The sequence below is a fragment of the Cyanistes caeruleus genome, chromosome Z (assembly GCF_971803275.1).
Source record: "Cyanistes caeruleus chromosome Z, bCyaCae1.hap1.1, whole genome shotgun sequence".
NCBI lineage: Eukaryota > Metazoa > Chordata > Aves > Passeriformes > Paridae > Cyanistes > Cyanistes caeruleus.
This window is the reverse complement of record NC_141732.1, coordinates 75,001,176-75,028,556: the sequence shown is the minus strand read 5'-3', so window position 1 is coordinate 75,028,556 and position 27,381 is coordinate 75,001,176. Positions and strand designations below refer to the sequence as shown.

The 27,381-nt window shown below is 38.7% G+C and overlaps 1 protein-coding gene across 2 annotated transcripts; it reads left to right on the top strand.

The window, feature by feature from the left end:
• On the top strand, nt 1-27,381 carry LOC147648596 (uncharacterized). 2 transcript variants are annotated; one of them, XM_086867437.1, is made up of 7 exons: nt 1-519; nt 7,412-7,493; nt 7,581-7,654; nt 8,568-8,797; nt 10,361-10,604; nt 17,013-17,237; nt 22,461-27,381. In XM_086867437.1, exons 5-7 carry the CDS (start codon nt 10,493-10,495, stop codon nt 22,610-22,612), a joined length of 489 nt encoding a protein of 162 aa, XP_086723563.1. In that variant the 5' UTR covers nt 1-519; nt 7,412-7,493; nt 7,581-7,654; nt 8,568-8,797; nt 10,361-10,492; the 3' UTR covers nt 22,613-27,381. The 2 variants fall into 2 exon arrangements, with proteins under 2 accessions (XP_086723563.1, XP_086723564.1); XM_086867438.1 differs by lacking the exons at nt 7,412-7,493; nt 7,581-7,654; nt 8,568-8,797; nt 10,361-10,604 and having other exon boundaries at nt 4-519; nt 22,461-25,595.

The window sequence follows — 27,381 nt, the reverse complement described above, 5'->3', positions numbered from 1 at the left end:
ATTGTTCTTGTCCTTGGGTCCTCTTTGAGACGATAAACCTCTCAGATACCCAGACGAGGACTCGTCCCAACAACGTCATTCATCGTTGGCTTTCTATTGGCCTCGTGCCCCAGACCTGAATGTGCAGGAAATTTAGAAACCTGGATGTAGCGTGTTGCTACAGTCTCACTACCTGAATGGACAGTTAAATATTTTTCTTTTCACCTTTTTCTCCACCTGTATTTAATGAATAATTTAGTTTCTTCACCTTCTCTGAACTTCATCTAAAAATCACATCTGAGTGCATCTGTATAAAACCTGAGAATGGTGCTGAGTACCTCTTGATTGGTTTACTCTCAGTGCTAGAATTGGAGGCAGGAACCTTACCCGAGGAACGTTACCCACCACAAAACAGTCCTACTTCGTTTTTTACCTTTTTTCTCTTTTTACTTTTTTTTTTTTTTTTTTTTTTTTATTTTCCTCCTGCTACTTGTCCTCACTGTATTTTTGGCTAATTAAAGAAAGGGAACAGAATGAGAGGTGAGTTGTAGAAGTCCTTGAAGTAGTAGCTCAAACACAATGATTTGTGGATCAAATTATTTGTGAATATAAAGTTTCACACAGACAGTGGGGAGAACTTCTGTACTTTCAATGCTGTGTCAAATACTGCACTGTGTTGTGCAAAGGATGTTGAGACAGACTCTTCACAGGGGAGATTCTAGGCAAATCTAGGGGTTTTCCCTCATCTTTCCTTAGTCTGTGTTTTTTCTTTAATTTCTCTGCTTTGCTTATACCAATTTTAACTGGATGAAATTTCTAGAAGTCAGTTATTTTTCCTGGAAATTCCACAAATGCGATTTTCTGACTTCAATTTCGAGTTACCCCACCCCCTCCAGCTCCCCACAAAAAGCCAAAAAAAACCCCAAAAAACCAAAAACAAACAAAAAAAATAAACCAAACCAAAGCAAAAACAAACCAACAAACAACAAAAACCCAGAGTCACACAATAAAGCAAAAAAGAAAAACGGCAACCAACCAACCAAAGAAAATCTAAATTCCATCATTATCGCCCAAACAATTATCTGTTAAACCTGACTTATGAGAAAGGTGTCTATTTATGTCTTAATTACCAAGATAATTCTTCACACAGATGTTGTAAATATTTTTATTGTTTGCATAACATGTGTCATCAGGCAAGAAGCACTTTCCCCTGAACTGGCCAAATTTTTATCTTTCTTACACCTTAACATTGAAGATCCCCAGATGGATGACACTATAAAGAGAGTGCTAAATTTGAAGAATATTCGTTTGAACATTGACAGACAGCAAGAAGACTCTTTCCAGGCCGTGGGCCAAACTGTGCTATGAAACTCACTGCTCCAAGTCTAGTATAACTCCCCTGAGTCATCACCACTCTCAATATTTCGAGTCTCAAGTTTTTCCCTGCAGTCTATCTGATTCTTGCCCTAGTGAATCCTTTTCTAGTTTTTCTTTGCCTCTCCTGATAATCCCAAAACCTCACCCTTTCCCTTCAGGTTAAAATTAAACCACAGAAAGTGCTCTTTAATCTGAACAAATATTCATTTCCCTCAAACTTAGATCTTCACGTAATTGTATGATTATAATAATTTCAGTTCAGTGAAGTTGCTTTAGTTGTCCTAATTTATACCTAATTTATATATAAATTTATAATTCATAATATAAATTTGTATTTATACCCATAAATAAATTTTAAAATTTTGAAAACATATTGTGCTGAAAACCTGTGAAATGGTCTTTCAGTAATCTGCTTCCAAAGTATTGTATTTTGACATTCTTCATTCTGCAATTCATAATTTGGATTTTTTTCTATTCTTACGTGTTTTTTCTACAAAACAACCTTTTTCCTCTTGAAGCTACATATTGATTCTAAAATTTCTCCTGAAAGTGATGTGGACAATCCTGAAGTCTATTTTTTTAGTTAAATTGTGACTGAAATAGGAAGCTGCAACTATCTTGAATATCTGGAATATGAAGTAGGAGATAGATTCCAACAAAAGCTAAAGTAGCTGCAGGAATTAAAAGCTTTTTTTTTTTTTTTTTTTTTTTTTTTCCTTTCTTTTCTTCTCTCAGGACATCAGGAAATATTGGAAACTTAATCTGTATCCTGGACAATGAAACCACGAATTTTACCCATTCAAAGCTCTAATCTAGCAGATTTAGGAAACTATTGTGATTTAGGAATAGATTTGTTTTAGCATTTAGCATTTACAAAAAGGTCAGCAGGTGCCCTGAAATGCTTGTCTAAGTCCTTGTGGCTGTCAGAGGGAAACGATAAGCCCTTCTCTTTGGGTGGCCTCTGTTTGGAGCATACAGTGGTGGCTGGGATCTCTCCAGATGGGAGATCAGTTGGGAATTGATATCCACATTACCACCCAGCTGGGCCAGGTGGGTTAAATAAATCCCACATCTAGGGCTTTCAGTGACATACAGCAAGGAAATTCTGTCTTTTGGATTTGCAATTGTGACTTCTGACAGGAACATTTTCCTGCTATATCCTGAGGAAATATACTTTCCCTAATAAGAAATACAACATGCTTACATAAATTTCTTACATATTACTTATGGATTTTAATGTCAGTAAAAATTAGTCTTATGTTAATATTCATTATTACACATTTCATTTAATATTGTATCCAAACATTGAGTTGGAAAAGACTAATCACCATAAAAATTATACCTAAATGACATCTGGAAAAATCAAAAAGGAAGATTGAGCCAGGTAATGGAATCAGAATAGTATTCATATATATACATACATATATATATATTTATTTTTAGTAGGTTGTTCATTTTATTACTGTAATTTTATTTTAGTTCACTGAATTCAAGCTATAGAAGAATAATGAAACATAATCCAACTTCCAAATAATAACAATAATGATAAAAATAAAAACTGTGTGGGAGAGGTGGAGAACAAAACTGTTCAGCAGAAATGAGCGAGCAGCAGATTGGAAGTATGAACAAGCCTGTCCAATGTCATAGCATGCCAAATTCCTGAAGATGACAGATGGTAGAATTTTCTTTTACTGCACTCTACAGAAATACACAATAAAGCAAAGTTCACCTCCTTCTCCTCCATCCTCTAGCAGGTCATTACTAGATTTCTCAAGACATTATACCAGTCCTCCCTTGTTTTTCCATTACTTATTTTATTTTGCATCCTTTACCTTATTTTTTGCATTTATTTTTGTCTCATTTTCTTTTAATGCCAGAATATTCATGTTTTCTGTTCCATGTCCAGAGACTTTTATTCTATATTAAAAAAAAGAAGGTTTAATGAAAATTCTCCTCGAAATTGTGAATATTAACATCTAAGAGGGAGTGCTTTAATTTTTAATGTGGTCCAAACCTGTATTTTCATATTCCTGAGGCTACAGATCCTCTTTGGCAATAACTACCCTTGTGACATCCCTACATTACCAATCTTTTATTATCTTTCCTCTCAGATTAGTTGTATGCATTTAATAAAGCTCACATGTGTGGTGATGCTCTTTCTCTGGCCATCACAGATCTCCCCTGAGGGGACAGATAGGGAATGACTACCTTAATGAGCAAAACACTTCCTGGGAACATTCACGGACACTAGAAGATGATTACTGATACTACTAAACAGAACAGCTCCAGATATGGGTTTGGATTATGACAATTATCAACCTCCAGAGCTATTCTTTGGCATGCAACCAGTATGCATGCCAAGGTTAGGGACTGCTCTTAGTCAGCAGGGAAAGTCATGTTTTAAAATCCAAGGAATTGTTGCAATGTGTTGGAGAGTCGTTTCATGACATTCAGTCACCAAGTAATGGGCCAACAAATGTTTATTTCATGCCTAATGATATTGTCTAAGAACAGTTCTAGAGTACCTCCACACAGAAAACCATGGGATGTACCCGCAAACACACTAAGGTGAGGCCAGAGAATGAGGGAACAGTTGCATGTATGTTTAGAAACAGTTTGTATTTTCAAATGACATGTACCAAGTGGAAAACATACTTTGCTCTCTATGCTCCTTCTCAATTTCGTCTATTTTCTGCCTTCAAACAGTAGGATTTTCAAGGAAGGGATTATTTTTCACTATATTTATAACTAACTCTTAGCACAAAACGTCATACCTCTGTCATAAACTAAAGGAGTTATGACAGTTGTCGCTAACCTACAGATCTTGATCTTGAACACTCATTGCCAAAAAAATGCAATTATTAATACAAATAGAATGATCTTTCTGAAGATTTTTATGTAAAAGCCTGCATTAATGTTCATCTTCTTCTTTGTCTTGTTTTGTAAGAAAACACCATCCTTCTCAAAAATATTTGCTATATTTTATTAAACAACTAATTTGAAGAGCTTTATAATTCTTTCTAATAACAAAATAGTTCTTCAAGATGGATTGCTGCCTCCTTCCTTCTGTGAAATAGGAAGAACCTGACTAAAATTAAGAGAAAAAGGGATCAAGAGCACCTTCTCTGAAGGATTTCCAAGAAAATATTCTGCTAAACTAGTTTTGGGAGAATGAATGAAGCATAGTGGTACAGCAAACACATTAAAAGTTACCACACAAAGGGAGATATTTTTTATTTGTTTGTTTCTCTCCTTCTTGTGTCATCCATGGCCTGTCCGGAGGCAAAGAGACTGACACTTGTAATATCCTCCCTCTCAAGCCGTCTGTCAGCTGGGAAATAATGAAGGGAATTGAGCTTGTTTCAGCAGAGATCAAGATTTCTAATGGGAAACCGGTGATGGAGATTGTCTGAGTGCTTGTGCCCTAAGCATGGATGAGTTAGTCAATGTCAAAACATAAACCATCACTCAGGGAATGTGGATAAGCTTGTTTGGCTGCACAGCTGCCTGCTGTGTTGGGAAAACTCCATTATGTGATATGCTTTTCTAATTATTATTTATTTTTTTAAAAGCAGCATTTTCTTTTGTAAATGTGCAGTCAGAAAAAAACATCCTGCTAGGTATACAAGTCTTTGTTGCCATTTTGAACATGTGGAAGAGATGGGTTTTATACAGGAGTCCCTTACGGAGTTCTTTTCTTTTCTGCATATTATTTGTGCAATATGTTGTGGATTTTGTTAACACAAGTTGTGGTCAGCTGGAGGTTTGCTATTAGCCATAAAAAAACCCAAGATGGATTAGGCTAATGCTAGAACGTTCGGAATTCTATACAAAATAACCGTGATAACACATTATTTCTCTTTCCCTTAGCTGATTTTTCAGCTGAGACCAAAGGCTGTTTGGAACTAGAATTGCTTCTTTCCACAGGTTTGCACAGTGTCAGCTGGCAAGACTTAAATCTGGCCTGTCTTCTCCAAATTCTGGTGTAATATATGTAAGGACATGGTTTGCAATACATCACTGGTCATTACTGAGAGCAAGAGATAGACAATCTCCTCTTGCAAATGGCTTAGAGTTGTTGATCCTGCCTTGGGGAAAGAACTGCATGGATTACACACCCTCTTAAGACCCTTTGCAATGCTGTTTTTCTGTGATTGCATCTAATACATACTTCACTGCCATTTAAGCGTTTGGAATCTCAGACAGGACTCCTCCTTTAACATAAATGGAAGGGGGAGTAACTCCATTTGAAAAACATGAGCAAACCAAAACAAAACAAATCTTTGTTTCTGATTGTTTTTATAAATAAATACATTTTTTAGAAGTTTCTGAGTCAGTTGTTTTTCAGAAGCAGCCTTTTGGAATGCTGGATTGGATCTGTTTCCAACTGTACATCTATTGTTCTTTGTTCTATTTAGTGTGTTTCAGATATAAAAATCACTTGCTGTGAGCTTGGTTAGAAGGGCGTCTGTCAGAAAGGGGAACTATGCCCATCTTTTGAAGGGAGAAGCAATACCTAAAAGCTTCTGTAGCCATAGTTGCAAAGAAGATTGTCTGTGTTTTGTCACTGGTTTCTTCATGTGCTTTGCTCAGGGATACTGCAGGCAGCATTTCTCCAGCTTTAGACCAAGCTGAAGATGCAATATTTGATATGCAGCAACCTTTTGTTTTCCAACAATGCATTTGCTTTTAAATTGTCATAATTCTGATGAATTATGCAGTGATTAACTATCTGCCTAACAAATATCTGCCTAACACAAATAGCAGGGAGAATTAGAAGATTAAATATAAAAAGTTAAAAATTTCTCTAGATCTGCTCAAAGTCTTCTTTCCCCAGCAAGCAGAGTGTGGTCCATCCTCAGACACGTCCCTGCAGATACTGACAGACACTGGTGAGGTCCCCTCTCAGTTCTCTCTTCTCCAGGATGAACAGGCACAGCTCCCTAATCCTTTCCTCATAAGAGAGGTGCTCCAGGCCCTTAATCATCCTCATAGCCCTCCACTGAATCTGCTGCACGTCTCTCTTGTCTTGAGGAGCCCAGAACTGGACACAGCACTCCAAGTAAGGCCTCACCACAGCCTCTACATAATAGCAGAAGTCTTTGTTGCGAGTCCAAGATGTGGACATTTCTTTTTGACTACGACAGTGCTGTGTTGGTCAGACTGTGTGATGACCTTGTGCCGTGCTGGGTTGTTACTCTGAGCTGTTTGGTATCTGAACTTGGTCTCTCAACTGGCTTGGGAGCTCTGATTCTGCATCTGCAGATAAAGCATCTCTCTTATCTCCGCTTTAGCTCAGAAAACTTGCATAACACTGCACACTATGAGCTGTGGTTAAACATTCAGAACACCTTCCTCTTCGTGACCAGGCATTTCTCTGTCCTCTAGAACAGATAAAGGTCATATACAGAAATTTAAAGTGTACCTCATGAAATTGTCATATGTTAATGGACATCCTCAGATAGTCATCTCTATTCTGGATTTTTACAAATGCTTGGATTTTTTATTTTTTTTATCAGCACCCCCCGGTGGGACCTTTTGAGAAAGAAGTCCAGTGTTGTAATGAAGCCTTTATATTTATTTATTTTCTATGTCCATTTAGCAGATGCTCAGTTTAAGTACAATTCCTCATTCTCAGGGGAATTTCATGACACAGAGGTCCAAAAGTTCAACCACAGCCTCTACAGGATAAGGCTTATATCCTCTTCTGTGCTTTTTGAATTGCTGGAAACTCTCTTATCCTTCATCTAATAATAAATAATTGCAATAATTAGTATTATTAATAATGCAGGATCTCAGAGGGCATAAGCACTGGTAAAACAGAGCATCCAAAAGATTTCTGTGAGTGCAGAAATGCCCCCCCAAGGAAATAAAGTAGTCAGAGGGAAATATCTTGAAAACAATATAACTTTGGGAGAAATGTGTTGTTCCTAATGTGCTTTTTGGTTCTCTATGGAACAGCAGGAAAAAAAAGCTCATTAATTATTATAATTGTTGATTATTTGTTAGGCACTAAAAATACAGTCAGAGTAATGAATGATTTTTAATTTTCAAGGCTTTAGGATACTTAAGTGAAGAGACTGGTGGATTTCAGTCAGTCTTACACTGGAGAGGTCACAGAGCACAAACAGAGAATGGTGAGCACTTCTTTTCACAATGCTATCTATAAACTGTAGGCCAAATAAAACTGAGCAATTAATTTTCCCTTTTTTATTGCCTGCCAGGAATACTTCAGCATGGAACTCATTCTGTCCAGAATATCAGTGTCCAGACTATTTTGGGCATCTGAGTATAATTGGTAAGCTTTGAGTATCTATTCCATGAATAGACCTATTTCATCCAATAAAAACAGGTAGAAAATTTTACTTTCAAAGTCAAACCAAGAACTTCTGGAAAACATCCCAGAAGAAAACTGCCTTTATAGGCTGGAGGTTACTGGGAATTTCCTGTTCATATGGCTTCACAGGTCTTTCCAGTGCTCAGAAGAGCCCTCCACTACAGTTTGTGCGATGGAATAAATCCTACTCGAAAGGAAAAAGCACATTTCAGGCCTGAGTAGGTTTAACAGAGGGACTACAAGCTTTCAAAGGATTACCACAGGTTACATCTAGTCTTATCAAGACATGGAGAGTCAAGGAAAGACAGAGGCCCTGAGAATGCCTTGGAGCATGGACAGGAAGGACAAGGGAGGCAGAAACCTACAGGGTTTTGATGAGGGCCAGAGGTGTGTTATTCCTCCTGTTGAACAAGCCAAGACCAAGGCTTACAAATCAAGGCTGGAGTCTGGAAAACTCCATAGCAAATTAATCTCCTATCTTTTGGGGTAAATAATTCAGTTTCCTTATGCAGTTCTTGAATTGCCTCCCAAACTCTTCTAACAACACAAGAAAAGAATTTTCAGGCACAAATGTGAATTTTCTGTCCAGTGATGAGCAGTATCCTTTATTACCCTAGCCTCTTCATTCTTGCCCTCATGCTACATCCATGAATCCTAACCCCATGCTGCTTCTTTCTTTGATCTCATGAGAAGTGGTTTTGTTTTGTTTTGTTTTTTTACAGTAGAAACTCCTATTTTCAGCTGGAAAAGTGGCAACACTGGGCCTGATTGTCAGCCTTTCTGGGCTGGTGAGGTTTTTATGAAATTAGACATATTTGTCTTGATGTTTAGTAGAGAGCATGAAATTCAAATCTCTGTGTTTGGCATTCCGCAGGCCAGCGCTTTAATATTCAATGACATAACTTCATTGCGGTTTTGACAACACTATATAGGAGTTGTGCTTACCATTGAAAATTAAAGCCACTGAAAGAGTTGACAACAGCAGAATTGTGAATGCTTCCAGGCTCCTGAAGTGATTGTTATTCCAGTTTGTCTAGAAGTGCTTATTGTGTTTGTAATACCGTCAGTTCCACTTAAGGGCTACTTGAAGTCAATGCAATACGGGTAAGTATTACAGAAATCTTTCTTTCCTCCTGAACATTTATACCTCTGTGGCTCATTTGCATTTTCATTTGCCCATATGTTTATTGATTAGATTTTTGCTTGAAATCTTATCCAGGGCTAGTGTTTATATCTGTCTATCCTAGCTACCCAGATTCTTATCTGTTCCTTGTCTCCATCATATTTTAGCACCTCAGAATCACTCACAGGCTTTTATCCTCAGCTCTGAGGGAGGGAAGTGCTGTCTGTGTTTCAGAAATTGGAGATTTGTATGCAAACCCATGAATTACGAAAACTCTATCCTAATTTCCTGTACATGTTAGTTACACAGATTGATCTTGCCATGGTTTCTGCAGTGAAAAGGGATTGTGTACTGAGCATCCCAACTCGGTTCAAAAAACAATAGCAGTTTAAAGCATTATAAAAATCAACCTCCAAATCGTAATAAATTCAAAGCAATGAAGCTAAAGAGCTGCAAAATTGATATGCATAAAAGTGAGGGAATTAAGAATTTTGCTTTTCTCAGTGACTTTTACATGCACATCACAAAGCAAAATTGTTTGCTCAGGTTTACTGTGCTGATCTCATTTCTTCATATTGTATCATTTAAGATCTCTACACTACATATCTACATTTGATATGTAGAACCAAGCCTAAATTTATTCTTACAAATTAGAGGCATGTGAAGCTCCTTACCTTATCTTCATCACACCTTGCAGTTCAATGCAAAGATTTGCTGACAGAACTTATTTCTCAGGAGTGTCATTGAGACACAACCCATAATCCTCTGAGTCTTACAAACCCAAATCTTCCTTAGAAATTAATCTGAAATACAATTTTCTTATTTTCATTTGCTCTTCTCCCTGCATACCTGGAGATCCTGAGGGGCAATGGCCAGATGCCATAGAAATGACAGTTATCCAGATCCTTTCCCTAAGAAAGTTGGAGCTTCCAACTGACAGCCTTGATGGCTTGTGCATACTCCAGCTCTTGATTTTGAATTTAAAGTTTTCACTAACTTAATTTAAACACTTCAAAAATGCAGTCAAAATTTTTACAAATTGTTAACACAATATGGTACTCTGCCTGAGTTTGTTGCAATTATATTAATATTTAAGCAGTGGAATAAAATAAATATGCAATGAATATTCACATTAATGAAGTAAAATTCTTAATACCCATAAAATTCATTAAATACATTGAAATAAATTTATATGAACTAAATTCTTCTTACAGAATCAGTATCACAGGAACGTAGAGACTTTCTGTTCACAAAATGCAGGTATCACATCTGAAAATTGCTTTATTATTTCTTGGATTAAAAGAGAATTAAGTTTCCTTTTCCCAGTCCTCATATTACAAGGCTGGGAGATTGATGTTATGAACATAAAGTTAAATTTTAAAATTAACTTTTTTATTTTTTTGGCCAGGAATGCTCTTTCTCTTTCCATCCCATGTTTATTCATTGCCAGTTTATCCCCATACATCCTTGTGCCAAAAATGCCTTTTAACCTAATAGTTTTTTCTTCCTCCCTGATGTTTGTTTCCCTTTCCCCTGATTCACAGGCATTCCAAGAAGCATCCACATTTCTTAACATCCTCTAATATGATGTCAGAGTTTGGTTATACACTTCTGCACGTTTTGGGATGGAGTTCATATCACTAGTAATATAATCTGTGCAAATTACTCAAGCAGTGATGATATCAGTGGAAGAAACATCAAGAGCAATGGATGGTTCAATATCATTGTCCAAGACAGGACCTGCAGATCACTGCATAGAACCCTCTCCTGAATCCTGGGAGAACCTAGGTGAGCCTTCTTAGATATAGAATCTAAGACTGAAAGCCAAGGTGAAAATCTGCCCTGTTTTCCCTGCAGGCCACAGGTGATTGTGGACCCTTTTCCATGCTTTAGCGTTATTTGGATGATCCATATGAACAAAAGCAGATAATGCATAATAGAGGAATGTAGGGCCCATTCTGCTGGCTCAGAACAAGAGTTAATGGATTCAGTGTCCTGTCTCCCATGAAAAGAGACTTGTCTGACCCAAAGAAAAATCACAGACATCAACACCAGACAGAGAATAAAAAAGACAAACAAACAAACATCCAAATTTAAAAAAATTGTTATGGGTTACTGAATAACCTGCCCCCAGGAAAATTCTTTCTTAAAGCCTGAAAGACAGTAAATGTTTAATACTATAATTCTTGATACTCATTTTATTTGAGTATCTGTCTCAGCCTTTGAGTCAGAACATCTTGTAGGAGAAACAGGCTACCCAGTGCCATGGACTTAATATTTCTAATCTTCTCTTTTATTTCTGGTCCTCTTATCCCTTTGTGTAAGAAGCTAGTATCTTGTTACCTGCTGCAGATGATCTCCATGCCAAGATTTTGTTTTCCCAAACATTGAATTATCTGTGCACAAGCAAAGCATCTGAAATGGTCTTCAGGCATGAGAAGTGCTTGCAATTCCCCAGCCACAGATAACTCAAACCATGAGATTTGAAAGCATTTTATGAACAAAAAAATAAACCCCAAACTATTCAGCTCAGAAAGTGAGATGTGTTTCAGCCTAGAGAAATTTGTCCCATGCCAAAAGTTTGTTTAAATTGTTAAAGGTGCTAAGGCTATGCTGTAAGGGTCTTAGTTGAAGTTTTACCAGGCAATACTCTCATGAGAGGCACTGGAACTCTGCAGCAAATGATCAAGTTCAGAGCAGCTGAATGTTTCTAGCCTTACTACTCATGAATATCCCTCTGCAGACTTCTAAAGCCTGGAAGTCTCAGAAACCTTGTGTTTTCAATCAATTCCTTTCCAAAACCATTTTAACAGAAATTGGACACTATTTTCCCTTGTTGGTGCAAGAGTTGCTCACACAGCTTTCACTTTCTTCTTTGCTGTCAATCTCTTCCCAGTGGTTCTATTGAATTATTTTAAATTCTCCTGATAAAAGGCTATGAAAACTCACTCCACAGGTTGTTGTTTATTCCTTTTCCCCTTGTTCAGGGACATTAAGGGGTTCTAGTGCAGAAAAAGGAATCAGGCTCCCACTTGGACTGCTGGGTCAATTCCCCAAAACAGAGACATGGATATACCAGCAAATTGTCATAATGATGATTAGATACATTAAACATTTGGCATATGAAGAGAAGCTGAGACGGCTGGAACTGTTCATCCTAGAGGAAGGAAGGCTCAAGGGGATCTTATATCAATCTGCATAAACACTTCAGGAGAGACAGTAAAAAAGTCACAGTAAACAGGACAAGAGGCAGTGGGCATTAATGAAAACACAAGAAAACCTATTCAAACAAAGTCAGGAAGATGCTTTGTAACTGTAGGGGTGGTCAAACACTGCAGCAAGTCATCCAGAGAGGTTAGAGAATCTCCATTCTTGAAAATGCTGGAATCACAAATGGACATGGTCCTGAATAATCTGTTTAAGGGGACCCTTAATCAGCTGAGGTAAGGCCAGAGGAACTCCAGAGGCACTTCCCACTCTCACCTATTCTGTGACTTTATGATTGCTCACTGCTGTGAACACCTAACACATGCCAAGAGGAAATAGGTTTCAGTCTGCTTTTCTTTCCTGGCACCCCTCTATTATTCCCTCTGAACAGTTGCTTCTGTCCTCAGGTACTCACCTCTCTGCCCATGGTGTTCAGAAGCATGGTAGTCCCCAGGTCAAATTTAACTAGTTAACTTTTTTCTATGTGACTTTTCCCGGTTTTTCTTTTACAAAATCACAGTGTCAACACATCTTTCCTAATTTTTTTGTTAATTCTTTAAGTCAGCTTTCAATCCTACTAATGCTATCAGCATTACAGTCTTAGTGCTTTTGTAGAACTTGATCCTACCTGTTACCTTTAATCCTGTGAGTCATTTTGTCAGCATTAACGATTTCTTCTCATTAGTCCACATAAAGTATGCAAGATTTGGCACAATTCAAAAATCAGAAATAAATCCTGAATGGTTCAGAAAAGTCCTATGAATTAGCAGGATGCATTTCATGAGTAAAATCTGAGTAAATGCTTAGTAAATATGAGAAGTCATCCAGGAATATCTGAGCAGTCTTATGGTTTCAGACTGTTCTCACAGGAGCTACTTGTCATGAATTCTAGTCAGCAAGATTGCACTTGTATTTCATGTTGGTACATGCATGGTGCTTATCGAAGAAAAAGATCGCTCTTCTGACACCAATCTCCAAGGCTTTGGTTTCCTGTCCAAACACTGACATGTTGACAGATATAAAGCTCCCCATTTCTCAGGCAATATTGTTCTGATCATGATGGTTTTGACGAAATTCCATCTTTATCCCCAATCCATTTTATTTTTTATCATGGCGATCGCTTCCTAGTTTCCCTCAGATTACTTAGTAGCTCAGCATCAATAGACAGTGGTACTAAAGGGAATACACTTTAGTGCTTGTACAAAGACCATCCATCATGGAGAGATGGATTTGGGTATTTTTATAGGATTCTCCTCCATGGTTGGCTGAGTGCTGTTCTGCTGCTGTCTTACATGGGGGGATTATAGGTGTCTCTCTGTTGTACCTGCTGCTTTCATATTGCAAAGCAGGGGGGTTATTAATAGCGATTGTTTTCAGCTGGAGCTTTTAAAGCTTGTAATACCGAGACATGGGATTGAAAGTTATTAAATGAACTGCCAGTGCTGCAGCAGAGATGATAGTTTCTAGCTCTGGGCACTTTATTCCTCAGTTTCTTCCTTTTTCCTGGGTAAGCAGACTTTACGTTGAATGTTTTTTTACCATAGTGCTCTCCTTTATCAGACTGCTTTCTATACATAGTTTCCAAACAATGCTAATCTTTCTTTAATTCCTTTTTTTAACCTTTCCCCATCTTTTATGCTCTGACAAATTATACCCTTGGCATCAGGCTCTTCATCATCTTTCAGCTCACTCAGCCTTTCTTGTAGATAGCAGCTTTCTGTGAGCATTTTCACTCTGGACATCTTGCCTAGGATCATTATCTAAAGGTATTACTGTACCTAGAACTTCTTGTCCCTTACTTTCCTTTTCCTCACACAAAGAACTCAGTCCCAGGTTTTGCTGATGAACCTGGGAACAGAAATCTTCACTTTATTCGTGCCATGATGGGAAATGAGGTCTTGGGATGATAAAAGATAGATTTAGGAATTCAAGAGAGAGAAAAGCACTGCAAGTCTGCGGTGTCCCTTACATGATGCTGTGTGCAGTTCTACTTTTCCTCATCTCTAAGAGTAAGTAAGAGAACTGGGGAAGATATAGAAAAAAGGCAACAAGAGAGATCACAAGTATAAAATAGCCATCCATCCATGAAACTCTGAGGCCTAAATAAAGAGATGGCTGAGAGATGATATGATAAGCATCTGTGAAAACAAAGTATTTGGGGTCTTTCAAAATGCAGGCTAAGGCATGAGATGAAACTGTCAGATGGGAATTTAGAAATTAACAGAAGGGAGCATTTAGAAGTCCTTACCATGGGTTATTGGTTATGCTAAAATTATTATGGCTTTGAAAAACAGATAGAATGAGCAGAAAATTTGTTGATAGTTTTTACCCTCAAAGATACTGCCCTTGGAACAGGAACAAGAAATGTTTCTGAAACAAGAAATACTTGGAGGATATTTAGGAAAAAAGGTCACTCCCTTCTTCTCATGCAACATTTCTCTCCCTATAGCTCTTCAGTGGAAGTGGTCAAAAAAAAGATTTTTAAAACTGATGCCATCAGAAATGTTATTTCAATAGGGCTATTCTCTGTGTGTATGTGTGAGTATGCATGTGCATCCGTGAAATGAAAACACTGGTGAATATTTTTACTTCTAGTACCTTAGGAGAAGCTTTGAGTAGTACATTTTCTGTTCAAACATCTTAATGGAATATTTAAATTTAATATCTCAAAATACAGTTGAATGAGGAAAATTACCCTGTTTCATATGGAATACATAAATGCACAGATAATTATATATTTTTAAAACGTTGACAAACTCGAAGCAAGTATGTATATATCTAGGGGGGAATTCTTAAAAAGTTTTTTTCAGATTTGTATTGATATTATATGGCACTGTTTCTCTGCAAAGACATTTTGTAGAATAAAGAATTTACACTTGTTTCTGCATCAAAAAAATATTATTACCATATAATCTTAGCAGGCAGAGATCATAAGGACCTCACATTATTAAAATATTCCATTTCTCTCCCAGGGTAGGATTATTATATGCACTTACATTGTCTAGTGATTTTCTTCTATCTCTAGTTTTAAAAATCCAAGAAAATGAGTTTACTGGAAAAAAAACCCAAAAAACATAAAGCCACTCAAACTATTTTTTATATAACTTTTTTTTTTTTTTTTTCCCTTGAAAATGCCATTCCAGCAAAACCAAAATGTTTCTGGAATGTGCTAATTTTGATAAAATTCTCCATGGAAACTTTTTTAAGCAGTTCCAGGTGGTAATGATAGCTGTGTTTGCTGTGCTTCTGACATTTCCCTTTGTAAATATTCTCTTTCACATGAAATTCCAGAATACATTTTGTTCTAAATTAAAATAAAATCTAAAAAAAGTAAAAAAGAGAAAGAAAAAAACTGTTTAAGAGTTGAAATCTTTTTGAAAAATCCATTTCAGGTGAGTTCTATGTATCACTCAAAGAACAAAGTATATTTACTAATGCTTTCCTTTTCTTTTATTATGAACCATGATGAGAAGATAAGGTTCTCAGCTGTTACAAGTATGGGTGGCAACTTCATCCATGAGAAATCGTTTGAGAAAGTTTTAATTCTCTGTATTATTAGAAACTTTGTAAAGACGCCAAATCCTTCCTTATTTGTATTTATTAATTTTGTTGTTATTCTTTCTAAGCTATTCCATTCCATCTTTGCCTCTCATACAGTTTGCCATGGTGTGGACCAGGTTTGCTGGATCTAATGAGCCCCAGGTCAGAGGATATTGCTCGAACAGGTTCCAAGACAGCGGTCAAGCATCTCTTTGACCTCTCAGCCTTGGGTAGAAATGTTCATCTACTCAAGAGAGACCATGAAGTAAAACCTGACCAGGGTGTCACCAAAAACTGGGAAATAAACTCTCCAAACAATCTGCTAGGTTAGAGCCAAAATTACTTCATTAGCAGCGTTGGATGCAGGGGGAATTTTCATCAAAACATGCATGCTCAGTAACCTAAGAAACCAGGTTATATTCCTGAAATTAATACATATTCAGCACAGTTTATGGATACATTCATATGTGCTAATGATTTCAGCGGACTTGTTTGGATATGGTTCCGGATCATCTGATCTTTTTCTCCTTCAGAGTATTTAAAATAGGAGGTCACGTCATTAATGTACTTCCCTTACCATTCTTTGTCCTGACACATAATCTCTGTTCTCAAAACTGAGACATCTACTAGTACATATTAGTCACTAATATAAGTAAACAAGGAAGAATTATCTGGAAGAAGACTTATTAGTCACAATGTAGGGAGTTAACACAAGGTCACAGTAATCTCTGGCATTTGCACTAAGCACTCCCTGTTCAAACCTAAGCATTAACCACAAATTTAGGGATCATTCAGCATATGCTAAAGTTGAAAGAATTTTCCAACATCTTCCCCCACTGCTGCATAGACTCCTTCTTAAAGAAATCAAGTTGTTAGAGAACAATGGTATCACAGATTATGTGGGTACAGACTGTAAATTGTGCTGGGAGAGGAGGTGCAGTTGGAGACTGAGGCCCCAGAGAGCCTGGTTTAGCACTGAGAGGGATGCCTCCACATCAGCAGAGACAGGGAAGGTAAAGCTTAAACAAAGATGTAGCTGCAGCTACAGAATCACAGGATACAGGCCTATCTGCACCCAAGGGAGGATGAGCAATGCAGTCTGGCACTGACACTGTCTAATCTCTTCTTAAAAACCTCCCAAGCAACAAAGTTTCACAACATTGCGTCTCCATCACAAGAAGTAATGACCTGACATTCACTGAATGATTGTATCCCCATTCCCTCTCCTTTCCAATCCTTCATGTGAGATGGGGAAATGCTGCTAGACTTGCTTTGGAGGAGACAATGAAAAAAATAAATGTTTTGGCCAACATTTCACAGGAAGGCAGAGCAGAAAGCTGAAGCCACTGCCTGAGTGCCATGCTCTGTTCCTCCTGTTCTTCCACAGCTCTCTCTTCCTGTGAAATATGACTATTACTGTTACACTGTATTCTTCCTTTCTTTTTTCAGTCCCTGCCATGATTGGAAGCATTTCCCTGTTTTCCACTTGGCCATCCTGCCCAGGCTCCTGTGTGGGTGCCCAGTGCCTCAGCCCAGGGCGAGCAGCAGAGCAGGAGCTCAGCCCTGGGATCGGCTGGACTGCACCAGCCACATACAACAGCTTCAGGATCAACTCCAACCTTCAGCCAAGGAATTCAGAGAAAGATGAAGTACCAGGACGGGGGTGGGAGAAAGGTGAGGCATTTCGTCATTAACAATATAGCCTCACTTATCACTTACAACTGGAAGTGCAGATAGCAGTTATTAAAAGATGTACCATTAGTACAAAAGCTCATTACCACGCTGTAATCCTTGTAAGCATTTGTGACTGATACCAATGGAGTTGGCAGTGTGTAGAGGGTTTTTTTTTAATCTTTTTTTTTTCCCCTTTTTATTTTTGTTACATATGTCTGGGATTGAGAAAGGAACCAGAGATTCAAGGATCAAAATATCCTCAGAGAAAATCCTGGTTTCAGCATAATTATAAAGAGTGTTTATATGTTTATAAAGGGTCTGAAGAGTCATGTGTGAATACTTTTCCATCCTCCATAGAAAGGGACTAAAATCCCTTTTCTGGTAAGAGGTGACATCATCTAGAATGGGTCTGCTTATATTTTTTTGCTTATACCTGACTTACTTTCTCCAATCACATTTTTCTGTCTCTTAAGTCCAGAGTCTTTTCTGTTCTTACCTGTTATTATGACGCTTTCCCATCACCCATTGCCCCATATTCTTTCTTCTGATTTTAAACTGAGTTTTCTGTCTTAAAGAAACAAATCCCAATATAAACCAGGGCACTTTGCCAGACATTTGACAAACTTACACTGGAAACTGCTATTCTACCCTGTTGACCCTTGAACTTTGTCTGAGCTATGGTTTATTTCCAGCCACTCCACTAACCTCCATTTTAACTGTTGGCAAATTATTTCATTATTTCAGTGCCTCAGGAAAGCAAGGATAAAAACATTTCCTTGTTTTATGAAGTTCTGTAAGATATATATAAGAAAAAGCTATAAAGAGCTAAGTAGTACTACTGGTAGTAATAATAACAGTCATAATGGAGCTAAAATGAGCCCATGTTCCAAACTTTGATGCTTTTTTTTTTTTCCCCTTGGAAATATCATTACTGAAATAGAAGGGGAAATGATGACAGAAAGGAAGATGTAGTTCATTCTACTAATACAAAAAGTAAAAAAACCCAAAAAAACTCCATGAGATTGGCTACCCAAAGTAACATTTTCTCCAATTCAGGAGACTATAGGTGGCAGTAAGTATTCGGACACATGGATTTGGGTATTAAAAAAATGAACAGAAACATCATATATGCAAGTTTTATTTGCCTATAAGTCACTTCAGAAAATAGACATCTCTTGGTTTCATAGATTTTTCTTCACTGCAATTTAAAATCAATGGGTCAATTTAATAAAATCACCTTGATTCAGGGTGAGAAATAAAAATACTGCTCTTTTTCTATTCTGAAGCCACAAATAGGACTGAGAAAGGTGAGTCTATATGACTGATGTCCAGCTACTTGCTGTGGCTTATTTCTCCTGTCTTGAGGAAAAAAAAAATGCATTTTCTTGGTTATCCATAAGTAAACTCCAAGGGAATATTTTAATTCATGTCACCTTAATCGGTAGGAACACTCTTTGCAAGCTTGAATTTCAAACAAATAGTCAAGACCACAAGGCTGCCAACAGCTGACTGAAAGGCTGAAAGGCCACCATGGGTGAATTTTGGATGCAGACACAAATCTCATTAAATGTATTGATGTATTAAAGCTAATGTTTTGGCCAAAAAATATCCTTCAGGCTCAGCAAAAACAGGAAACAAGCTGTTCTTTGCAGAATAACAGCTGGATTGTGTCAAAGATCTGAAACTAAAGTACTTGACGGGCTGGGGACAAGTAAAATGGAGGCTTCCCGTAGGTAAAGAAAGTACCAGAAGTTGCATTCTCTAATCCTCTTAAAACAGAAATAAATAAACTAAGGGGCTTTGAGAGTGAGCCAAGGGTCTGGGAGAGTGAGCCAAAGAAAAGACGGGAGGATAGGGCCATTAGCACAGAGAGTGTCTCAGTGAGATGGACATATAGACTTGACTAAGACAACTGACTTTATTTTCTGTCAAAAATGCTTTAGGATAGCCTGCTGGTAATTGTATGCAAATAGTCTTCACCAAGATCTTACCTGACTGCAATCCCTGAGTTCTCAGCTCAGCCCTGGACAGCCCAAAAGCTGCCTAACCCCCAAAGAAGGGTATGGATGTGAGGTGCATGCTCAATTCTGACATGGCCCTGCCTGGCAGTACTGAGAGGTTCACCTTGGAGAATGGACCCACCATGAGGAAAAGACTCCGGTGCTCCAGTGACACCAGCAGTGGTCACTGCTGAATGAAAAGATATGGCTTTAAAAGAGACATCACTGGCCAGGGATTCAAATAGCCCTTGACAGAGACCAAAGCCTAGGGGAAAGCCACTGTGTGCTCCTCGTTTCCCAGCCTGGTAGATGTGCTCACAAATCCCCAAGAGCTGTCATGTAGCATTCTACCTTCCCTACTCAGATAGCTCAGCAGCCCTGTCTGCCTTACCATCAGATCTGCACCTCACACTTCTAATAATTCCTACAAGAGCTCTTCTCTTTACCTCCCTTCAGTTTTCCCCTCCTCCCCTCATTCCTCTGAGTGATTCATGTTGAAGTTAGAAGGATTAAACAATATGTTATCTCAAATGCTGGTAATAGCTTCAGGTTAAAACCATGCAGTCTGCAAGAGGCACCTTGTTGCTTAAGTTATGCAGAGACCAGAGGCTGCAGAGCAATAGAATCTTTTTTCAGACTTTTATCATGCCCACTCCTATAATGTATTATAAATCATTACCTTCCCACTCAGCATCCTGGAGTCACCAATATTTAACAGCATGCTTCTATTTTCCTTGAGAAAAATTAATATATATTAAAAAAAGAAAGAAGGAAAAAAAAAAAGCTGACTGAATTTACTGCTCAGAAAAGTGAACATTTGAGAAATGGTGCGAATGGCTATGGTGTGAATTCACACGCACAGCTCTGCAGTCCCTTCACCACCCTGCTGCCTGCTACAGCCCAGCTTCCTTCCCATTTCTTGCTACTGGAGACTACATCTTTCATGCTGCTACTGCTCCATTCTTTATTATTCTGCTCTTTTTCATCCTTTCCCTTCAGCCCTGTCAAAGCAGTTGAACTCAAAGCCTAATTCAAAGCCAACTGAAGCCTAGTAATGCTAAGAGCAGTTTTTCCATTGACTCAAGGGGACTTTTGATGAGGTCTTGAGTGGTTCAGAGGAATGGGGACCAGCTCGAGGAGTGGGTCCATGGGAATATCACCAGGTTTGACAGGACCAAGTGCAAGGTGATGAACCTGAGTTTGGGCATACTTAGTGTAGTCCAGGCTGGGCATGAACAGATGAAGCAGCCCTGCCCAGAAGGACCTGGGGGTGCTGTGGGTGAGAGCTGGACATGCCCTGGCCATGGCACTCACAGCCCAGAGAGCCAAACATGTCCTGGGCTGCATCCAGAAGCCCCATGGGCAGCAGGGGAGGGAGAGGATTCTGCCCCTCTGCTCTGTTCTGCTGAGACCCAGCTGGAGCATCCAGAGCTGGGGTCCCTGCACAGGAGGGACAGGGACCTGTTGGAGTCCAGAGGCAGCCACTAAAATGAACAAAGGGATAGAGAACCTCTCCCCTATGGAAATTCTGAGAGAACTGAGGCTGTTCAGCCTGGAAAAGAGAAGGCTTTCCAGCACCTGAAGGAAGCCTACAGGAAAGATGGAGAGGGACTGCATACAAGGGCATGTAGTGGCAGGACAAGGGGAAATAGATTCACATAAAAAAAAAAAAAGAAAAAAAAAGGCAGGTTTAGATTAGCTATTAGGAAGAAATTCTTTACTATGAGGATAGTGAAAACACAAGCACAGATGGACCAGGGAAGTTGTGGATACCACAACCCTTAAAGGGTTCAAGGCCAGGGAGGAGTAGCTCTGAGCACACATGGGGAGTTGGGACTAGTTAATCTTTAATGTCCCTTCCAACCCAGGCTATTCTATGTTTCTGTGATACTACCTACTATTTTCACAGCAAACCCTATAACTCTTTGCTTATAACAGTAGTTCCTTAACTGCTAAGAGCTACACCACCTTTTAGAGTGGCAATGAAACCTATTCCTCCTTGCTGTTCCCACTTGTCACTTTTTTCAGTACTTGAGGAATCCACAGCTCATGGAATCCAGACAAAATCTCTTAAGTTTTTGTTATTAACTTGTGCAAAAAGTAAAAGCTCTATGGATTTCTCATGTAATAAGAACCACAAGTGCATTGTTTTTAATTCATAATTTGAAGATTACTACCTGGCAATGTTTACTTGTGGGTTTTTTTTTTCATTTTTGTCTCTTATGAATCCAGTTAGTTTGGGTATTTTTGAGTCGTTTAAAAATATTGGGTCAAATTTTCATTTTTTCCCCCTCAAAACTTCTTCTGGAAAGGTAAGTTACGGTAATACAGAGAGGAAATAATTCTTAGCATTTACATTCCCAACTAAATTTTAAAACTCTTGGAAATCTCATGAGATGGTTCTGCCATTAAACTGTTATTATTGACTCTGAGTAGAGAAAGTTGAGCAAGTTTGAATGCAGACTGCTTAGTAAACCCAAGCTGGGAGATATTTTAAGCACACAAATCTTCCATATTTTGAAATAGTGATTAGCACTTGGTAGCACACAGTACTAGTCCATGACCAGCTTTCCTGCCTGCTGTGGTCAGAGATGTATGAATTAACAGTGCATGCACTGGTTGTGCTACACTAATTATTGGTGAAGGAGCAAGGACCTGAGCAAGGACCTTTCTGTCTCAGAGAGATTCAGGTGTGGTGTGGGCCATCAAAAAAGTCTTTTGGTTGCAGTGCCAGGTTAGAAGCCCCTCTGAGCTACTCCTGTTTATTCTAATCAAATTCAGCATACAAGGACCGTTTAACAAGCCCCACACAGGGGAAGAAATTGCATTTCTTTACCACTCATCAGTGAAAATCTGTTGCTTGCTGTATCTGAGACTGGTCTCTGTAAAAGGCATAAACCTAACTCTGCCTTAAGCTTCTCCAGGATTCCTTCACACGATAGAACTTTCCAGTCACCTTGTTATGTCCCAGGATCCTGTTACATTACTGGGTTTTATTTCTGTGTTGCAACAGAGATGACAAGAAAGGCAGGAGGAAGCAAATGGCTCTAACTGAAAAATGAATTGCAGTCTATTCTGGAGCCTGGTAAACTGTGGCATAATTTAAGGGCTATCATAATTTTTCCTTATAATTTTGGGCAATGGTCTTGGGCCCACATAATGCTGTTTAATTTTTTAGATTTATCTTCTTTAGATGATTAACTGTCCTATTTCTCCTCCCAAGAAAACCTAACAAAGAGACAGAGAGAAGTCTCTGGAAGATTTTCCAGATCTGGACTGGACTCTCAAGTCCCAGCCTTATCTCTGAAGAAACCCAGGGAAAATTCCATTCCTCGTGTGGACACCCTCTCAAAGTGGATGGATCCAACCTGCTGATCCACAATGCTGCATCCCCCTCTCTAAAGGAGACAGCCCAGCTCCAGCCTGTGCTGCCTGGTACTCAGGGACCCTGACAACACTGGGGGTGGGATGATTTGGTGTTTCTGCAACACCATTCTGCAATTCCCCTGCTGTTCTGCCTTCCCCCAATGTTTTCTTCAGTGTTTTGTTGGGGTTTGTTTAAAGTGTTATTGCATGCAATGCTGAGAATGGATTATTCCTTGTTATGAATTTATACAGCGCCCTAAGGGTCCCTTGATTTGTACTGTAGAGTTTCTCATGAATAGATCTCAGCTGGGACCTGAGAGCTATGAAGTGAGGCTGAGCAGTTCGCTCTCTTCTAGATGAACTGTGAGCAGGGGACTCAGTGATATACAGAGAGAAAAGCTCACTGCTGAGGGGAAGACTTGAAGGAGCTTCTTCCTAAGAGACCAGCCAAGAAAGTGCTCAAAAATAAAATGTGCATTTCTAGCCTTTTCCTTTGAGCAAATAACACCCCCAGAACAAACCCCCACCATAATTCTCTGCAAACTAGCCTGCAAAGTTAAGGAAATAGAGACCTCCTGCAGCAAACTCAAATGGCAGCCAGCCATTCCCATTCCGTATGTACACACTCACCAACATACAACCAAGAATTATGGTTCAGTGGGTGCTGTCAGAGGTGAGAGGGAGCCTGTGGATAGGAAGATGATAAACCAGTTGATGGCAGAGACTTGGACTTGCTTCCTCCACATGTGACAATCCAAAAAGGAATAATCCCACTGACTGCAAGCTAGCAAGACCTGAAAAGTAAAGCTCATCTATTTGGACTCTTCCAAATAAACAAAAAGTTTAGGTAATGAAGTTTCTGAATATAAATTACTGGAAGTTTGTTCTCCAAGGACATGTCCTAAGTGCACGAAACCAGTGTTGCACTGGGAGTCAGGGAAGTGAATTCTCCCTGGGTCTGCCCTGTGTGTAACACTGTCCTTATGTACTCTCTGTCTTCACTGTCTAACAGGTCTCTAAACTCTTGAGGACATGGGCTGCCTCTGCCTCACAGCTGAGCTCGGTTGTCCTCTTTGGATATTGACTTTTCTGTAGGCATAACTTGCTAACATCTCACAGAGAAATGGAGATATAGAAGGCTAAAACTGGTATATATTCCCAGAAAAAATGACTGCTCAGTGAGACTGAAGTCATGCTTTCTCCAGCAGCTGCTAAATAGCATAGGAAAGGCAGTGGCACCCCTCAGCAAAGTCATCCTAGTGATAGATTTTGATAGTTTAGAAAAGCTGGGACTTAGAGTGACATCCTGTAAAAGCCACCCATGAGTGCAAAAAGCTTTGCCAATAAAAGGACCAGGCTAAAAAGGATGAAAAACCCCAGGATGGAATTTAGGTTTTGTGGGAGCTGGTTTGTTTTCAAAATTTCTGTTTGTTTATGTAATTTCTAATTATGTGGAGGTTTCTGCCAGCATTTGGAGTAGGATCATATGTCCTCATACTGGTGGTCAGCATAGCTGGCAAAGACCAACTTCCCTCCTTCTCCAGAGAGAAAATTCAAGTCTGAGTTTGAGTCTGACAATTCAGATGCTGCCAGTCTCTGCATATACTGATCCCACTGCATGAACCCTATAAGTTCTTTATAAATCCTCTCATTCTCCTCTTGAAATGAGGGCAGAAGGTTAACACAGGGTTTGTTGTTTTGTTTTTTTTTTTCCTGAAATAGCTTTTGATGAATGGTGGGGAGCTTAGTCAAGGAAAAAAACCCAAATTTTGGTGATACATCAGAATGAGTGTCAGGCCCATGTGTTGAATATATTCTGGCGCAAATATTATCCTCACTAATGAAGCTTCCATGAAAACATAAAGACCAAGGGAAGGAAAAGGAACAACAACATCTTTCATTGTGTTTCTCTGTGTCTGATAAAGTCATTAGGGAAAACAAGAAAATGGCTTTTTGATGCTGATGCTGCATAAACATGTTTTCTGAAGGAAAATGTTTTTACATTATCCTAAGAGGTGAAAAAAAAGAGAGATTAAACTGACAGGCCTCTTAACATTGAGGGGTGATTTCCCTTAGCACCATTGACAGAGGGGAGAATGGCCTGGATAAATGACAGTAGGGGCTGGTAAAAGGGCACCATCGTCCTCACTGGAAGATGTACAGAGCAGGAGTGGAATGGTGCTTGAAGGCCAGAGGAGAGCAGAGTTTGTGAAGAGAGCTGCAGAGAAACTACACAGCTGAGCTGAAGTGATCACCTGCACAAGAGAGATTGAAAAAGAGCATCATTGTGAGGCTGGTACACCAGAGACCTTGTTACACTTCCTGAGACTTGTACAAAGATACCATAGTCCTCTGCTGAGAAAGGATGGGTTCTAGCCCAGACTTTCTCTTTTGTGCACGGACTCAGGCAGGCATGGATGGGGGCCAAGATCTGCAGTTCCCCTTCTGGGGAATATCCAAGAATGTTTTGTTCTCTCAAACCAAGCTCTTAGAAGACACACTGGCTGAACAGAAAATATAGAGTCAGGACTCAGTGACCTGCAGTCCATCCTTTCTGTGCATGTCAGACCTTTTCAGTGAGTTTGTGTGCTTTGAGTTACTGAGACAAACTGGTAGTGGAAGACCAGCTGTCCCAGTGATCAGTGTGCTGAAGGGCACTACTGAAACAGCAGTTCTACATGAGACCACTCTTCAAGATTATACAGACTTCTCGCTTCATGTAACTGATCTTTTGTTGTTCTGTAATAGAGACTAATATTGTGGCTTCTGGAATCTGGAATAACTTTGCTGAACTGTTCAGTTTTTCTGTGCTGTGAATATTGTTTGATGAATGTGCAACAAGCAGGGCATCTTGGAACAACTCCATGTAATGAAGTCATCCTCAAGTTGTGACTCCAAAGTTTGCATGTTTAATGCATTTTCGACATAATATCTGAATTCCATGATATTATATCTCTTACAGACATAAATTAGATTATAACACATCATGAAACATACGTACCATTTCTTCTTCATGTGTCTACCTTGCTTAGACATGCCCTAGAGAATCCTTGGACTTCACTAGGAATGATGAAATGACAAGAACATTAAAAAGGTTAACAGATTTAAAATATTTGCCGATTTATTAAAATTCACTACCAAATCTGGGTTTTCAACAGCAGTGAAAATTCACACAAACAAACAAACAAGTAAAAAAATGGATAAAAACTGGTCTTCATATGTCAGCAAGTTGGCCTAATTCTGCTACTCTGAGTAACACCAAGGACAAGGAAAAGCCCTGGATATCAAAGTATTAGCTGGCCAATTAAACTCAACCAGACACTTTTTGTTTGCCTGCAAGAATGAGATGTGGATGGGGTGAGCTTGAAGGAACTCTTTTAGGGCATCCTAAAAGAGTTGATCTCATTAACTTTTCTATGGGGGACAGAAGTTTTCTGTGTTATCTGATGCCCACAGTCCAGGCCAGAAGTAACCTCGTTTTGGCACCTGCAGCTAGCAGGCTCTTTAGATCTTTAAAAGCACAAATTAGCTCTGTCACATTATGGGGGCTCTAGGAACAATTTTTCTTTAAAGGCATTTTACTCTTCACTATTTTCTTCTCTTTTCTTCTCTCTTTTTTATTTTTTTTTTTTTTTTTTTTCCCCACAGCAAATCAAGCCCTAGCTTCCTTTATTTTCTTCCTTTTCCTTCCTTTCATTTTTTTTTCTCCTTTTTTTTTTTTTCCTTCATCTTTAACCCCTTTTCTTTGTCCCTTTTTTTTTTTTTCTTCAACCTCATTTCAGAGGTCTGACAGCTCAGATCTGTAACGTGTCTTCCTGCTGGACAGCTTTATAATTGGGACTGCAGAGTTCTGAAAGCATGCCAGATGTGTCGTCATCAAACAGCAAAGTCCTCATTAGAGCCTGAGTTGTAAGTGCATGTGTATGTTTTCAGAAGAACTTTTCCATTAATGGCTAGTAGGTGTCCAGGAGCAAAGATCATTGTCTCTTTTGTAGCTGGCCTTTATATAAAGGATTTTACCTAGTGAAGTGAAATATTTTCTTTTGTCCCACTGTGTTTTCCATTGTAATGGGGACTTATCTGTATCATTTGGTGGCTGAAGTGGTGCTTGATACGACAAGAAACCACTCTCCAGATGCTAATTGCCCTTTGGTTGCATTATTTATGCAGGAGAAGCAAAAATGGGATGTTCCACTATTTTTTATTTCCTCATAAGTATTTCTTTCAATTCTTCAACATGATGGCTTTCCCTTTATACTGCACATGCCAAAGTTGTTACATTTATCAGGAAAAGATTAATTTTCTTTTACTTTGAAAAAGTGAGGCAGGGTTGTACAATGGTGCCTTATTTGATGTCTTAGTCCAGATTCTGCATCAAACTCATTTCATTTTTGCAAATAATTTAGAATCTCCATATCTTAGCATGTTAGTGAGAAGACAAGTGCAAATATCCTTTATCCAGACTGTCCTTTGGAGCTGTTTTTGAGAATAAAATGTATATGAGGCAAAGTTCCTTGAACTGAAAAATATTTTTAGGTACAAAGTAATTGAATCTTTCTCTAGAAGAACTATAGTAGATAAGTGTCTAGAGAGAACTCAAATGAACTGATTAGCTATTTTTTGGTGGGGTTCCTTCTTTTTCTTTTAATATAATACAGAGGTTTTTAAATAAAACTGGCAGAATGTCCTCTACCAACCTTTCTTTCTTTCTTGCAGAAAATGCTTGTCAAAACTTCATGCTTGTGTGAAAATCTATCAATTCTAATAAAATTCCATTA